Source organism: Podarcis melisellensis (genome assembly GCF_964234715.1).
Source record: "Podarcis melisellensis genome assembly, chromosome: 16".
NCBI lineage: Eukaryota > Metazoa > Chordata > Lepidosauria > Squamata > Lacertidae > Podarcis > Podarcis melisellensis.
The window spans coordinates 36,530,610-36,546,291 of NC_138533.1; the positions used below are offsets into that span (position 1 = coordinate 36,530,610).

At 44.5% G+C, this 15,682-nt stretch overlaps 1 protein-coding gene across 3 annotated transcripts in view; it reads right to left on the reverse strand.

Moving 5' to 3' along the window:
* Positions 1 to 11,994: 11,994 nt before the first annotated feature.
* Positions 11,995 to 15,682, reverse strand: part of TMEM132B (transmembrane protein 132B) — a 385,081-nt gene continuing 381,393 nt past the window's right edge. For all 3 annotated transcript variants that reach the window (XM_081893267.1, XM_081893269.1, XM_081893268.1), the window contains one exon: positions 11,995 to 14,467. In XM_081893267.1, coding sequence (XP_081749393.1) covers positions 13,322 to 14,467 — 1,146 coding nt within the window. In that variant the 3' untranslated portion in view covers positions 11,995 to 13,321. The remainder of the gene's footprint in view (positions 14,468 to 15,682) is intronic.

Genomic DNA, 15,682 nt, shown 5'->3' on the forward strand with positions numbered 1-15,682 from the left:
GGATTGTTGCAAAGATTAAAAAATGTAATACACAACAAACCCTAACCCACCTCTGCTAGTTTTAGAAACCTCTATTGACCGCTTTTCTTTTCTTGCTTGCTTTCTGAAATTAAGCTACAAGATTCCCCGTACCTGCTGATTAAAATGGAGTTAAAGCAAAAGAAATCCCAGTTTGTTTGGGGGGGTTTGTGTGTGTGTGTGTGTGTTTGGGAGGATTTTGTTTTATTATATTGGCATCACAGAAGGAGTAAATAGCAGCCCCCACATGCGAGACAGATGCATTGTTTCATAAATAATCAGGAGTGTTAGGCGAGATAAATGTTAAAATTATATAAAAAGCAATTGCCCCAGGCATTCTCTTCCCTCCTTTTCTTCTCCCATCCCTTCTTTTGTGCTAATTTGGGGTTTTGTTGTTCTGTTTAGCTCTCCTGCTCAATGAACTGGTTCAGATTTCATGGGTCACTAAACCGTGACTACAGGAGAAATGACAGACCGCGTGTTTTCTCATTTGGGCAGCAAAATAAAAAGGGAGGGAAGAGGCAATGGATTCTCTGAGAGTCTTGATAGCTCACAGCTTGATGTTTACAGTGGTGATAGAGAGCAGGTGTACACAGTTACCTTCAGAGCCTTGTGCTCTTCTCTTTCCTCTCTGTTTCCAGGAACCTCTGGCCGGTGGTGTCCTCTGGGAAGAAGATTCGTATCTAAAATTAGGAGAGTGTGGCTATTCACATTGATCATATCTGTGTTTGTAGGGCAGCAGTTGGGAACCTCAGTGCTCTCTCCAGGTTGAACCCTTCACCACCCCTGCTTCACATCCTCATTGAGTGCTTTTGTCCGGCTGGGAAACGTCCTTCAATTCTGTTATTCTCCTTTGTTTGTCTGGATAGAGAGGGGAATGTAGAAACTAGCCTGCTGGACAAAGGTAAATTTGTATTCATTGCTTTGTTCCCTCTTGCCTTACCCATCACTGGGTTGTGGCCCCCAGAAGGGACTGTGGCCCTTGAGCTGAGAAGAGAAAGAACTTGGATGTTGTGGCAAATGGCTCATGTACAGTGTTCTGTGCCAAATTTGGGACTCTTTTTTTAAATGAAGCAATGCGAGGGGCAGTGCTTTTTTCTGGGGGTACGCAGGGGTATGCATACCCCTAAACTTTTTGTGAATCTGGCCTCATTGAGGGGCAGAATTTCAATATGAGTAGGAAAATGAGAGTATCCCCTAAACATTTTTAGGGGGGGGGGAAGAACTGGGAATGGGTGTCCAAAAATCATTGAATCCTCTTCAGAAAGTTGTGAAAATTCAGAACTCCAGAATCTGAGATTATTGGAAGTATCTGTGGTCAACAGAGATACTGGCAGATCACACTTATATGATCACTTCCCAATATACATACAGGGCTGGCTGCAGGTTGGAAGGGTCCCTGAGCAAAGTTACTGATATTTAGTATTTACATATTCTAGTCTTTTGCAGTAAGTACCTAGAACAACATACAAAAAAATAAATAGAAATGTAGATATATAAATTCATGGCCATGACCAAGAAATGGGTTTTAGCTGTTTTAACCAAGCAGAACATTTAACACATTCTTGTAATGTCATTTCCAAATCTCAGTTTATCACTGTAGTTTAGAGAGATTGGGTCATAACCAACATTAGTCCTGCTCTGAGTAGACCCATTAAAATCAATGCACCTAAGTTAGTCATGCCCATGAATTTAAATGAGTCTACTCTGAGTAGTACTAACTTGGGATACACAATTCATTGCATTTGCTCTAAAATTCACATATAGTTCACAAATATCCCACTTCGACCACTTAAATCCTTCACCAAGTGTTCATTGGTAGAGGCTACAATGGTTGGCTACAGTATGATGCTAGTCCAGGAGTGCAATATCAGCTCACTCACTTTCATTTCTCATGGCAGCCTATGGCAGGTGCCTCCATTGCTCACCCATATCAAGATGCTAAGCTAATTTCCTGCGTAGATGGAAAGGTGAGGCTTTGACTCACAGAAACACCATTTTCTCCACAGGAAGGACATGATGGAGATGCTCACGGACACACCACTTATCTGTGTTGCTCTGGGTGTGTAGCACTCCCTATGGGACTCCTGTCTCTATCAGTGGTAGGTGTGGGAGAACTAGCCAGCTTTAGTTTCTATCGGTGTCTCATTTCTTCAGTCTTAACTTCAGTTCTCCATATTACCACGTGTGATTTTTTTTTTAAAGTCCTCATGAAAATTCACCAACATTTTAGTGTGAATGTCTCCTAATACACACATTGATGTGAATTTTTGCCTAATATCCCTCCCTCCCTTTAAAAAGGTAAAGGGACCCCTGACCATTAGGTCCAGTCGTGGCCGACTCTGGGCTTGCGGCACTCATCTCACTTTATTGGCCAAGGGAGCCGGCGTACAGCTTCCGGGTCATGTGGCCAGAATGACTAAGCCGCTTCTGGCAAACCAGAGCAGCGCATGGAAACGCCGTTTACCTTCCCGCTGGAGCGGTACCTATTTATCTACTTGCACTTTAACGTGCTTTTGAACTGCTAGGTTGGCAGGAGCAGGGACCAAGCAACGGGAGCTCACCCTGTCACGGGTTCATAGTTGTTATGTGTTGTGGTCTGCTGAATGTTTTAAGCCTGGTGACTGTAAGGTGAAGAGTGGGCTGGAGTTGCATTTAAAACAAAAACACACATTTATATCTCTCCTTCCAAGGAGCTCAGTGTGGGGCTGATGGTTCTCTCCCTCTCCATCCTATCTTTAAAATCCTGTGAGGTAGGTTAGGCTGAGAGACTGTGATTGGCCCAAGGTCACCAAGTGAGCTTCATGACTGAGTGAAGTGGTTTGAACCCCGCTCTCCAAGGTCCTATTCTGACATTCTGACCATTACACTACACTGACTTTTAAAAAGAAATACGTTGGGTGGGGAGACCCTGTCTGGTTTTCCATCCATATCCCACCCTGCATTTAAACAGCCAAGCACTGGAGCTTAATGCCAACCCAGCAGGTTTTTAGTTGGCTGCCACCTTCTATTCTATTCCAAAACCAAATTAAACTGCACTTATAAAACACTGTGTTAAGCGATCTATTGGAGGTAAGATAAAGTTGGCTATCAAAATTAATGTGCTATATAGAAGGGCAGAGGGATTGACTCCAGGAAGCAGAGAGTGAGTTTTGTGAAATGTTCAATAGCATCTGGTCCCAAGATAGTGTTTATTGAAGAATTTTGTCAGTGTGCTTTAATGTTAGTCATTGACGCAAAGGTTCCAGTAGAGTTATATATGGACTATATATAGTAGAATATAAGCATTAATTCATGCTTTGCTTCTGTTTCCTGCTGTGTCATTGCTAATTAGCAATATCTTGTCATATTTTGAGGGTTAGCACATTCGTTCATTCCAGTTTATATCCAACCATTATCTATCTCTACTGCTCCTTGTTTAGAAGCCTACTTCTGTTCTTACTGCTAATGCTACTGTGTGACTTTAAACAACCCTGACCAAGCTGGTGACCTCCAGATGTTTTGGACTACAACTCCTAACAGTCCCAGCTAGCCTGGTCAACAGTCGAGAGGATAGGAGCTATTGTTGAGGGAGGATGGCTTAGATCCTGCTCTTACCGGTACAGTTGGGGAGCTGTCCAACAAGTCAGGGAACAAGTTTCCAGGAAAGTGACAGACATCATCTAGCTGTGTTAGAAAAGGTGTTGCATCAACAACAGCCAGGAAGCAATAGTGACTCTTTTTATAGTTGGCACTGTAGACTTTCCCTTTCTTGGGTCATAGTATCTAGAGAAAATCAGGTTATGGATGGCTCCTCCAGACAATGGTGGGTGGTCCCCATTGCAACTGGTAAGTTGGAAGGTAAGAAGGCCCATGGCAGGAAGGGCCGGAGGAAATAAGAGGCAGAGGCAACTAATTCTAGTTTTGCCTAAATCTGAGGAGGCAGAAGCTGCCAGGTAGTGCCACCCTAGAGACTGATTGTAAGAAGACAATAAGATGGCCAGCCTGCTACTGGTGTGGCACTGCCTCATCATCTTACTAGACCACTGGCTCTAGAGGAGAGGATGTTCTCAATCAGTCTCATGCAGTTGAGGAACCATTTCTCTCCATCCTCTAGGATGCCTCTTCTGATGGATATCAGGGAACCTTGGTCATGATAAAGGTAAAATAAAGGGACTCCTGACCGTTAGGTCCAGTCGCGGACGACTCTGGGGTTGCAGCGCACATTTCGCTTTATTGGCTGAGGGAGCCAGTGTACAGCTTCCGGGTCATGTGGCCAGTATGACTAAGCCGCTTCTGGCGAACCAGAGCAGTGCACGGAAATGCCGTTTACCTTCCGGCTGGAGTGGTACCTATTAATCTACTTGCACTTTGACATGCTTTTGAACTGCTAGGTGGGCAGGAGCAGGGACCGAACAACAGGAGCTCACCCCGTCCTGAGGATTCGAACCACTGAACTTCTGATCGGCAAGCCCTAGGCTCTGTGGTTTAACCCACTCCATCACAAAGCAGACAAACCACCTTCCTCTTCTTGTGACAGGCCTTATCCAATCATCTCTGTGCAAATTAAAAAGACAACTCAATGTTTATGAAGTACAGGAACAAACATTTGATTTCCTATGTTAAATGTCTTTACAATATCAGTCTATTCTATCCTGTTAGGAGAGTAAAGGTAAAGGGGACCCCTGACCATTAGGTCCAGCCGTGGCTGACTCTGGGGTTGTGGCGCTCATCTCACTTTACTGGCCGAGGGAGCAGGCGTACAGCTTCAGGGTCATGTGGCCAGCATGACTAAGGTGCTTCTGGTGAACCAGAGCAGTGCACGGAAACACCGTTTACCTTCCTGCCAGAGTGGTACCTATTTATCTACTTGTACTTTGATGTGCTTTTGAACTGCTAGGTTGGCAGGATCAGGGACCAAACAAATGGAGCTCACCCCATTGCAGGGATTCGAACCACCGACCTTCTGATCGGCAAGTCCTAGGCTCTGTGGTTTAACCCACAATGCCACCCACGTCCCTGTTGGGAGAGTACTGTTTGCTCAAATTTTGAATATCCGCCTGTAAGAGGGGGAAAATGAATTAGTTCATATAATTAATGACAGGAAGCTGAAGCACATGCATAACTTAATTGGTATACAAATTACACAGGATTGTTTTGCTTTTTTTTATTTAAAAACGTCCATTTCATTATCTTAATTTAAAGCTTTGTTTCTGTGCTGTTCCAGAAGGTTACATATATGAGTTTCTCCCTTCATTACCAATAATAAGGGATGGTGGGAATGCAGCTTTTATGTGAGGTAACAGTGCAGATTTTATCCAATGTAAAATTGAAAGCAACGTCAGCAGTAAGCCTGCAGGGAAGGTTTTGTGTTAGATTCCGATGACCTGCAGAACATCTAGGGCTGAGGAACCTGTGGCCCTCCAGATGTTGTGGGGCTCCAACTCCCATTCAGTCCCAGCCAACTAGACCAATGGTCAGGGATGAAGGGAGTTGGAATCCAGCAACACCTGGAGGTTCTCCATCCCTAATCTACTAAGTTTGCAGCCAAATCCTATACTGAATCCTACTGAAAAGCAAGGCCCATTGAGCTCAGTGGTGCCAAATCCCAGGAAATTGGATATACAACTGGTACAGCGGGTGACACTTCCTGGCAGCTTCTTCCCCTTTAGTCTCCTTGTTGCCTTTGTAGAACGCATCAGGGAAGAGGCTGGGAACAACCCTATATTTAGGTGGTGTTGCCTGTTGTTTGGTCTGGCTCCGCCTACCCTTTGGCTTCCCTCTTTTCCACCCAACCAGTCCCAATGGACTCCAGACACTAATGGTGGTCTGCAGTGTTATGTACTGAAGTTCTCACCCTGGGCCAGCAGGGGGATACTGTAGATAGTTATGCAAATTATTAAATAAGGGATCGAAAGTGACGTTCAGTGATTGGATAGTTTTAGAAAGTTGTTACAGTAACGTGGTACTGGAGCTCTATATAAGCAGGCTGACTGAACCCTTCAGTTCAGTTCTGTCCTGGCCTCTGAATAAACAAGAGCTGTTTGAAGAATCGCTGTGTCGTCTGATATGTTCACCCACAACTTAACATGCAGTTTGCCGCTAAGCAGGAGGGCACATGAATTCTTGGAGAGGAGATCATAGACACTGCCAGGGGACTGCGATCGGAACAGGGGAGGGAGACGTTTGGGATACAGAGAGCCTCCGACACTTCTGAGGAGCAGTTCCTCTTCCAGTGAGAGGAAAAGCCACACCTCCGATGAGGAGAGGGAATGGGCCAGCCAAGGTGGGAAAGGGATCGAGGATGCTGCTGAGAGCCCCAGCGCCTCACCTCACCGGGCTGGCCAGGAGGGACGCACGCCACTTCTGTCACCCAGCTTGCACAGAGGCGTGAAATGCAAGGAGGGGAGGCGGAGGCTTGGGGTGCTGAAGTTCTTATGTTGGGGCAGAAGCCGGAAGGAGCCACTCCCGGATTCTGCAAGTGACTAAGACAAACATGAACTTTGTGCATCTGCACTGTAAATAGTTTGCACAATAAACCTGTAAAAGATAGGTTGGAGTTCTGCCTGGTTACTCACGAGCAACCACCACACAGCATCTGACAGACACTTTGCACTTCCTCCCATTTTGCTGCTGCTGTGCAGCTGTGAACTAATCTATGGTTTGATTTGCTGTGTTGTCTGAACCTGGGTTTATGGTTTCTTCTGTTCTAGACAAACCATAAGCTGTAACCAAGATAACCATGAGTTGTAACCCTTGTATCACACACAAGTGAGAAATGGAACCCAGGTGAGCTGAGGCAGACCAGAACAAGCTTCTCAGTGACTATATGATACAAAACACTCTCCTAGTGGCAAAGCTTTTGTCAGCAGCTCTTTGTATGGAATTATGTGTGGCTGTGGTCACCCACCCACCTTTTAACCTGGTACACCTTGTAACTGCTGTGTGCATTTCAGAACATTGTGGATTATATCTCTCATGATTCTCACTCTACATTCTCACTTACAAGAGGTGGCAAAGTTCTTAGATGGTAGAACAGGTCACGCTTGCCGGAGGTATGAGCCGATCTTTTGCAGGTGGCTTTTAGAAGCTTCTAATGGACCTTACTTATCTCCCCATGGTGGAACCCCTGAAAAACTTTGAGAAATGCTAGCATTGCGGGACACCCCAAACTCAAATCTGGCAGCAGCATCCAGCATCTTCAATTGGTTGCTGGGGCTGTAACACCGTGGCAGGACTGCCATTCCTGGTCTTGTAGGCTTACAGTGGTGGTAGCTGTGCTTCAGGCGGCATTGCAGGGAAACTGAGATTATGCTTGGTTTCTTGAGCTCAGCCAATGCTGCCAGCCAAGTCCAGGTGGGGACATGCAGGCAGCTGAATGAATGATAGATTTATTTGAATTGTGGAAGTTTATTTTAATGATTTGATGGCATTGTTTGGTTGTGGGATTTAAGTCGGTGTTATTGTATTATGCAAGTGCTTTTATACTTGCAATCTACTTATAAGACAATAATGTGGTATATAAATTTAATAACAACCACAACAGTTGGGGCCATTGGTGGGGAAGGCCCACCCCAGGGCACTGGATCAGGTTTCCTCTCCAATGCTTTTGCTGTAAAGCCACTTCCGAGCTAGGGAGGAGGTGGCATTGCGGGCTGTTAGGATATTTCCGTTCCACCTTAAGAGAGAGCAGGCTTGTGAGTCACAGAGTCTGCGTATTTCCTGTTTCTCAGGATGTTTATGTTTGCTATTGCTTTCGTTTTCTCTCTCTGCGCCAGAACACACTAGCAGGCGGTCATGTTTGTTCTTTGTTCTGACCAACACTGAATAAACATTCTAAATGATACCCTCCTGAGTGCAACTTTTGCTGTGTGAATTCTGCTGACAGAGTGTGCATCAGCCCAGGAATGTGGCAATCTATTTCTGGAGCTGGTGCCGCTAATCGCTGATACTGTATCCACGGGAGGTCGATGGATCGTCCAGCAACCGGCTTGGGGGCTCAGATGGACTTTATTTCCCTGGCAGTATCCCAACACGGGCTTCACGCCCCTCCCCACCATCGCGGGGGCTGGCTTTCAGCCCCCACGATACCAGGGAATCCTCGGACGCATCATCCCCCTGGCCAGCCAATCAGCTGCCCCGGGGGCGTGGCCTGGCTTATTTAGGCTGGTGCGGCCAAGGATCTCCCTCTTTCAGCCGTACAGATTTTTCCCTTCCCTCCCACCCGTTAGGTTAGGCTCTTTGACCTTGCTGTGGACTTTGGTTGGTCGCCGTCAAGGGTCCTGGTAGGAATTTTTCCAACTGGCAGATTGGCACCAGCCACTTGGTTTTTGCCTACCTCGTAGCAAACCATCACAACTCCCCGGTATTGGCAGTTAGGCATTGGCATGGGTATGGTAGTATTGTCATGCAGATGAAGGGGGGGGAAGCACCATCACCTTCCCCCAAATCGAAGGGTAGTCCAGTAAAGGATTCCGGGGGGCGTGGCCTTGTCCTAAGCCTAGGAAGGTGAGGGCCTAAGGCACGCCCCCAAGCGGCGACCCTGGGGGAGTTCCTAGTTGATGTCCATCAGCGGGACTCCCCCTACTGGTGGTTAACCCTTGCCGGTCTTCAAGCAAGCGGGCTGAAGCCGGTTAGTGATAGGACCAATGCCTAAGCCAATACCGCTCAATTCCTGTAATCAATAAAGCTGTGGCCTAATTTGACCCATTAACCTGAATTCCTGTGTCTCGTGTCTTTATTTCTGAGGGGGGAGGCGGGAACTCGCCACGCAAGCAGGCCTTTGGCTGATCAACATTCTATGGCCTTTTAAATGAGTTTATGGCAGGGGGCTTATTGGTTCATTTTTGTTCCTGTTTTATTATTATGCAATTTGTGCAGATGAAGAGTGATATACAAAATTTAATAACAACAGCAACAACCCAGAACTGCTGGAAACACTTTTAGCAATCCACTGAGGCATGGCAGAAACTCAGTACAATGTTTCCAGGGTAAAATATGCTGTCTCTCGTATGCATTTTCAAGCTTAAAGGATCCAGCAATTAGCATAAGCCATTTGATACACACTGCAGTGTCTTTGAATACAGTAGAGGCACCGTTTGCATGCTTGCTTATTTATTTATTTTTGAAAACGTCGCTACTCTGAATATTTGATTCCCCCTTCATCTCCTGTATGCATTATAGAATTCCGTTAGGTCTGAGCTCTGTCTGTGAAGCTGTGCGGAGACAGGTGTGTTTATTGTGCATGGCCCCAGCACGTACCAACCGCACAATGACATTACTATGCTGCGAGTGTGTGTGCCCGTGTATAATCCCCGTGCTTATGGCATTTTGATGCAAGCCTGGAATAGGACTTGTGGCATGGCATTGCGGTTCTATGGTGTTCAACAGAAGAACCTCAAGAAATCAAAGCCGCATTTCACAGTGCATTACGTTACACGAGGCAGTAAAAAATAATAATACCCCTGATTTATAGGTTTTCAGCATTCTTAAAGTGGGACCATTTTAACTACTTAAAAGTGCCAAGCCTATACAAGTCCATTCGGACACAAGCCTTGCTGAGTCCAGTGAGTTCCCTGGTATGAATAGATGGCTCTGTTCATTTTGGATTTCTCCATTTCTCATTTTCCCAAGCTTACATTTCTGCAGCAATTTGCAATTTAAAAAAAAAGCCTAAAATATAATTCACCAGGAATTCCATATGAATTTCTCCTAATAAGCTTATTTTCTGTGCAGTTTCCCTTGATATACACAGTTTTGCAAACCATTGTTCCCCAATACATTTCTGTATGTTATTTTCACAAATATATGCATTTTATGCACTCTTTGCCTTAGCATATGAATTTCTGAACATATCACTTGGCTGGAGTACTGCATTGCAAAATTTAGAATGTGCACATTTCAAGGGATGGCTGTGTTTTAGTTTGTCTATTGTTTTGAAAAATGTGGATTCATCTTTAATGCAGACTCAGTCACATCCCAGCCCCCAATTCCCCCTCCCAGATAACTGTTTATAGGATTGCAGCATACGTAATTAGCCATTCCCAAAAAAACCCAACCTCATAAGTTTGTTCCTCAGAAAGGAGAGCAAAACACAATTTTAATTGAAGGGCATTAGAAGTCTTTTGATCTTAACAATTTCAAAGCTTCACACTTAAAATGGGAGGGGGGCTAAAATATGGATTTTTAATTGCTTCTAAATTCTGAAATCACACCAAATGATTCCCCACCTGTCTTGAAAATCCATGAACGAGTCCTTCAGAAAGGGACCGGGAGAGAGTGGGAAATTCGTTGGGGGTTCAATTCCTTGCTTAAGTTGAACTAAATCCAATTCTGATGGACCCAAACCAGTTTAGGAAGCTGATGTACACAAAATCAGACCACTGTTGGTCCATCTAGTTCAATATGGTCTACACGAGGGCTGGGAGGAAAAATTTAAGCCTCAGGGTTACTTTCCTTGGGCAACCTTTCAAGAGCCACAAAGCAGTGACAAGTAGGACTGGATACAAGAGTTGCATAAGCAAGGGATGTAATTTTTTAAATCTTTGTTCAGTAGGCTAGTTTCTACATATACTCACACAATCCACTCTATGCTAAGGTTACTAGATTTTTTTCAATGAATCTGAGGACACTTTTCAACTTCATTGGATTTTGTATGGGGACTGATTTGTAAATCCGGGGACTGTCCCCGGGAAACGGGGACGTCTGGTAACCTTAAAGGTAAAGGTAAAGGGACCCCTGACCATTAAGTCCAGTTGAGGACGACTCTGGGCTTGCGGTGCTCATCTCGCTCTACAGGCCGAGGGAGCTGGCGTTTGTCCGCAGACAGCTTCCAGGTCATGTGACCAGCATGACTAAGCTGAATCATAGAATCATAGAGTTGGAAGAGACCACAAGGGCCATCGAGTCCAACCCCCTGCCAAGCAGGAAACACCATCAGAGCACTCCTGACATATGGTTGTCAAGCCTCTGTTAAAGACCTCCAAAGAAGGAGACTCAACCACACTCCTTGGCAGCAAATTCCACTGTCGAACAGCTCTTACTGTCAGGAAGTTCTTCCTAATGTTTAGGTGGAATCTTCTTTCTTGTAGTTTGGATCCATTGCTCCGTGTCCGCTTCTCTGGAGCAGCAGAAAACAACCTTTCTCCCTCCTCTACGTGACATCCTTTTATATATTTGAACATGGCTCTCATATCACCCCTTAACCTCCTCTTCTCCAGGCTAAACATGCCCAGCTCCCTTAGCCGTTCCTCATAAGGCATCGTTTCCAGGCCTTTGACCATTTTGGTTGCCCTCCTCTGGTGAACCAGAGCAGCCCACAGAAACGCCATTTACCTTCCCACCGGGAATAAATACCTATTTATCTACTTGCACTTTGTCGTGCTTTCGAACTTCTAGGTTGGCAGGAGCTGGAACCGAGCAACAGGAGCTCACCCCGGGGATTCAAACTGCTGACCTTCTGATCGGCAAGTCCTAGGCTCTGTGGTTTAGACCACAGTGCCACCCGCGTCCTTACTCTATGCTAAACCCAGACAAGCAAGAGGCATAATCAGTATTTAATTTCCAATCAAGGAAAAACCACTGAAGGTGGTTCCCTCTCCCCTGTTGTAGTTTCCAGCATCTGGGATTCAAAAGCATTTTAGTCTCTAACAGTGGAGGTAGAGCATAGCCATCATCGGTGTTATTTTTCTAGAAAAAAAGGTGCTGGATCTCACCATGAACTCCCTAATTCTCTTGGAATGGCACCCACCTGAGATGTGCCAGAGATGAGCTCCCGTGAGCTCTGGCTAAAAAAAGCCCTGGTCGTCATGACTATTAGCCACTGAAGCTTTATCCTCCATGATTTCCCAAGTTCCTAGTCTCCCATCCAGACCCAGACCCAGCCTAGACCTGCTTAATTCAGGAAGGTGGGTGCAATGTGTACCTTCAAACCGCACCTGGGGATTTTGAAATGATGATATTGCAAACCTTCCAAAATGAAAACAAAAACCAGAATAGCTCTTTTCCCCCACCCCAGGGTTTTTATTATTGTATGTACATTTTCCCTGTAAGAAGACAGATCTCTATTTTCCAGTGAAAGAGATGAAAGAAAGAAAGAAAGAAAGAAAGAAAGAAAGAAAGAAAGAAAGAAAGAAAGAAAGAAAGAAAGAAAGAAAGAAAGAAAGAAAGAAAGAAAGAAAGAAAGAGGGAGGATTAGGGAACAATATCAAGCAGCTACAAAACAAACCCTTTTAACACAGAAAGTAAGGCTGTCACCCGACCGACAGAAGTTTTAGTCGATTAATCGTTCATTTTAATGAATTAATAAGTGAATAATCGATTAGTCCTGTATAAATTTGCAGTTGAGTAGCTGTATTATCATCATTGTTGTTGATTTCAGATGGCGCCTGTGCATGTCATAACATAGGAGATGCGCTGAATGGGTGAGAAAAGGGGGTTGCCCTTTCAAAAATGGCACCCATCAGCAATGTTTTCTCTAAATACTTCTATTTAAAACTGTTACATTTTCAATAATAATAATAATAATAATAATAATCTGCTGCCCAGTTTATTGGGGGCACTTTTTCACTGTCATCTTTTACAAGGTTTTTATTCAATTTATCGACTAAACATTGCAGCCCTAACAATGCAGTACACTTTGGTACATCTATGGGTTGGGGAGGGAATCCTGTCAAATGAAAATATGTAAATAGTTCATAAAATCAGGAAAGCTTTATAAACAATACAGCTGAACAAATTAACCACAAGGATGAATATTTGTTTTTAAAAAACAAAAGCCTAGGAGGATATATCTGTCTGTATTTTGTATAAACAGATTACATTAGGTCAATTCATTCTGATCCTTTGAAAGGACCCTAGATTCCAGCTGAAAGCGAGGAATGTCTACTGTGCTTTTACAAAGAATATTTTCTAGAAAAATCATCAACCCACCCACCCGCAAAATGGTTCCTTTTCCATAGTAACGGCTCATCGTAACATGGCACACTAACCCATCTTCTCTGAGTCTAGGTGCAATTGGATCAGCATTAGCTAGTATCAGATGATATATGAAAAACAGCTGGTTGTGTGCAATACCTCCAAGATTTGTAGGCAGCTGTTTAGGGGCTCACATCCCCTTGTACCTGATGGAACAGGGTAGAACAAGCCAGCTTTTTTCTGCAGCTGATCAAAACAATGCAAAGTTAGTATTTCTGGACCTCCAAACATTTTGGAGAGCCTTCTTCTATTGCTGGCTGGGTTTGAGTGCTCCATCATCCATAAAACAGAAGGCATAAAGGTGAATACAAAGATAAAGTTTTTTAGAGAGAGAGATAATAATATTTTTTTACATATTATCTTGCAGCCTTTCCATATAGTCTCTAAGTTCCTGGGAATCCCCTAAGTTCATATCTTGGCATACCCATTTGATATTATCGTCACTGTCAAAGAGGATGGAGTTGGTGTATGGGCCACCATCCTCTGGTAAGATGGTGGTATAGGATGTGAATTTGACTCTTTTCCGTTTGGGCCCAGGGGGGTTGATAGGTTCGTTTGTGATATCGTTCTCACAACCATAGTCAGCAGACCGAAGGATCTGGCTGTGGAGGCTCTTCTGAGAGCTCCCATTGAGGAGGAAATTGCTCTCCTCAAACTGCATCCCTCTGTCTATCATGGTTGTACACTCCTCGGACGGGAGCGAAATGTCCACTGGGTTCTCCAAGAGCTCCACCTCATTCCCGAGCCACACCCAGTCATGGGAATGTGGAATGTTGCCTTGCTCACTGACGGCAAACCTTTTGTGCCTGTACTTCCAAGCAAATGCCACACAGTTAATTAAGAAGACCAATATGGCTAAACAGAAAACACACAGAAGGGCATACATGCCGATCTCAAGGTCCGTTAGACCTCTGGAAGCCAAAGTGAGGTCACTGGGACTGTTCTGCACTGGAATGTCAACTTGTATGGGGAAGCTCGTAAAGGAGGTTGGACCATTTTGGAGCTGACCCTGAGCAGTTTTTGGGTGAACAGGAGTCTTGGAAGTTGTGCTTTGGTTAGTAGCCTCTTCATGATTAATGGAAGCCCCATGTTTGGGCCAATCTTGCCCTGACCTCTCCTGCTCCAATGACTTCTCTATAGAATTACTCCCATGGCTTTTAAAATCCTCAACGTCTTCAATGTCATTGGTGTCCCCTTTGTGGTCCAAATCCTTCTGGCCAAACTTGACTTTGATGCTTCCTTTCCCAACAGCCAAGCTACTCTTCCTCTTGGACTTCTGACAAGGCTCGCTGATCACCATTTCTAGTTTAATGAGTGGCCCTTGACCTTCACCTTCCGCCACCACCACAGGTTGGTCTTCCTCTTGGCTTTGATGGATGGACACCACCATTTCATCCAGGGATGTGATGGCGAGAGAAAAATCTTTCGTGTCGTAGATGTCTAAGGGTGTCACGGTGCCATCGCTGAACAGAATCCAAGCACTGACCACAGCTTCCTACAACATAGAAAAAGAAGCCATAACTTTTTAAAGAAGCGAAATTAATGAACCTTAGTCATTCATTCCAGTGGGTCTGTTCTGAACAGGACTAGTACTGGAAACCAACCAGTAGGTGTACTCTGGGTATAACTTAGCTGAATGTGTCAGCGCTATGAGGTTTCAAAATTCAAGCTGGAAAATAATGCATCTGGAATGAGTGAACTTTTTTAAAAATGAAAGCTTAGTTTTAACATTCTCTTCCTAGCAGAATGCCTCAGAATCAATTTCACATATAACCGGTCAGATCATTTGTTTTCAGGCTGCATCATGAAATCAATCTGAACTCTGGGCCTTAAATTAGCCATCAAAATATTGTTTCCTAAACTCATGCGGTTGATTTAGTGAAATCGCATGAGTTGGGCTCCTCCCCTACCCTGTTTTTGTGAAGCCTGGAAATAATTACATGAAAATGAGTAACATTTCCCTCCCCCCCCCCTTTGTTCTTTTGGCTTAATGTGTCAGTAAACAAGATCCAATCATTTCACTCACCCATTTTTCATATTCACATTTATGTCTTTCACCTTTCCTCCATGATCTTTAGAGAGGGAGGGCCCATAACTTAGTACAGGGGTGGGGAACCTTTTCCGTCCTCAAGGACCATATTCCCTGGGGAAAATCTGTTGGGGGCCATATAGAAGGGTGGCCAGGGCCAGAACTGAAAGTTGGTATGAGGCAATATCAAAGGAGGATGTCAGTGCAGCAGCGCTCTCACAACACGACCACCCCATTCCTCTCTAGTTTAGTTTAATTTCTCCTACTACCCATTGGATCACATCATCTATCATGGTTACAAAAGCATAAGAAGAGGCCCATCTAGTCCACTGGCCTCCAGCCGGTGAGTTGAGACTCATTAGTGGGCCACAGCCCATACCCTCCAACACTTCTCTGATGAAAATAGGGATGTCCCATTCCATAATGATAATGTTATTATTTATACCCCACACATCTTACTGGGTTGCCCCAGCCACTCTGGGCAGCTTCCAACATATATAAAAACTCAATAAAACATTAAACATTTTTTTAAAAAAAACCTTCCCTATACAGGATTGCCTTCAGACAGCTCGAGGGTCAGATAACTCCATACCCTCCAACATTTCACCAATGAAAATAGGGACATCCAAAGGAAAAGTGGGACATTCAGGGATCAAATCAGAAACTGGAACAGCTTCTTTA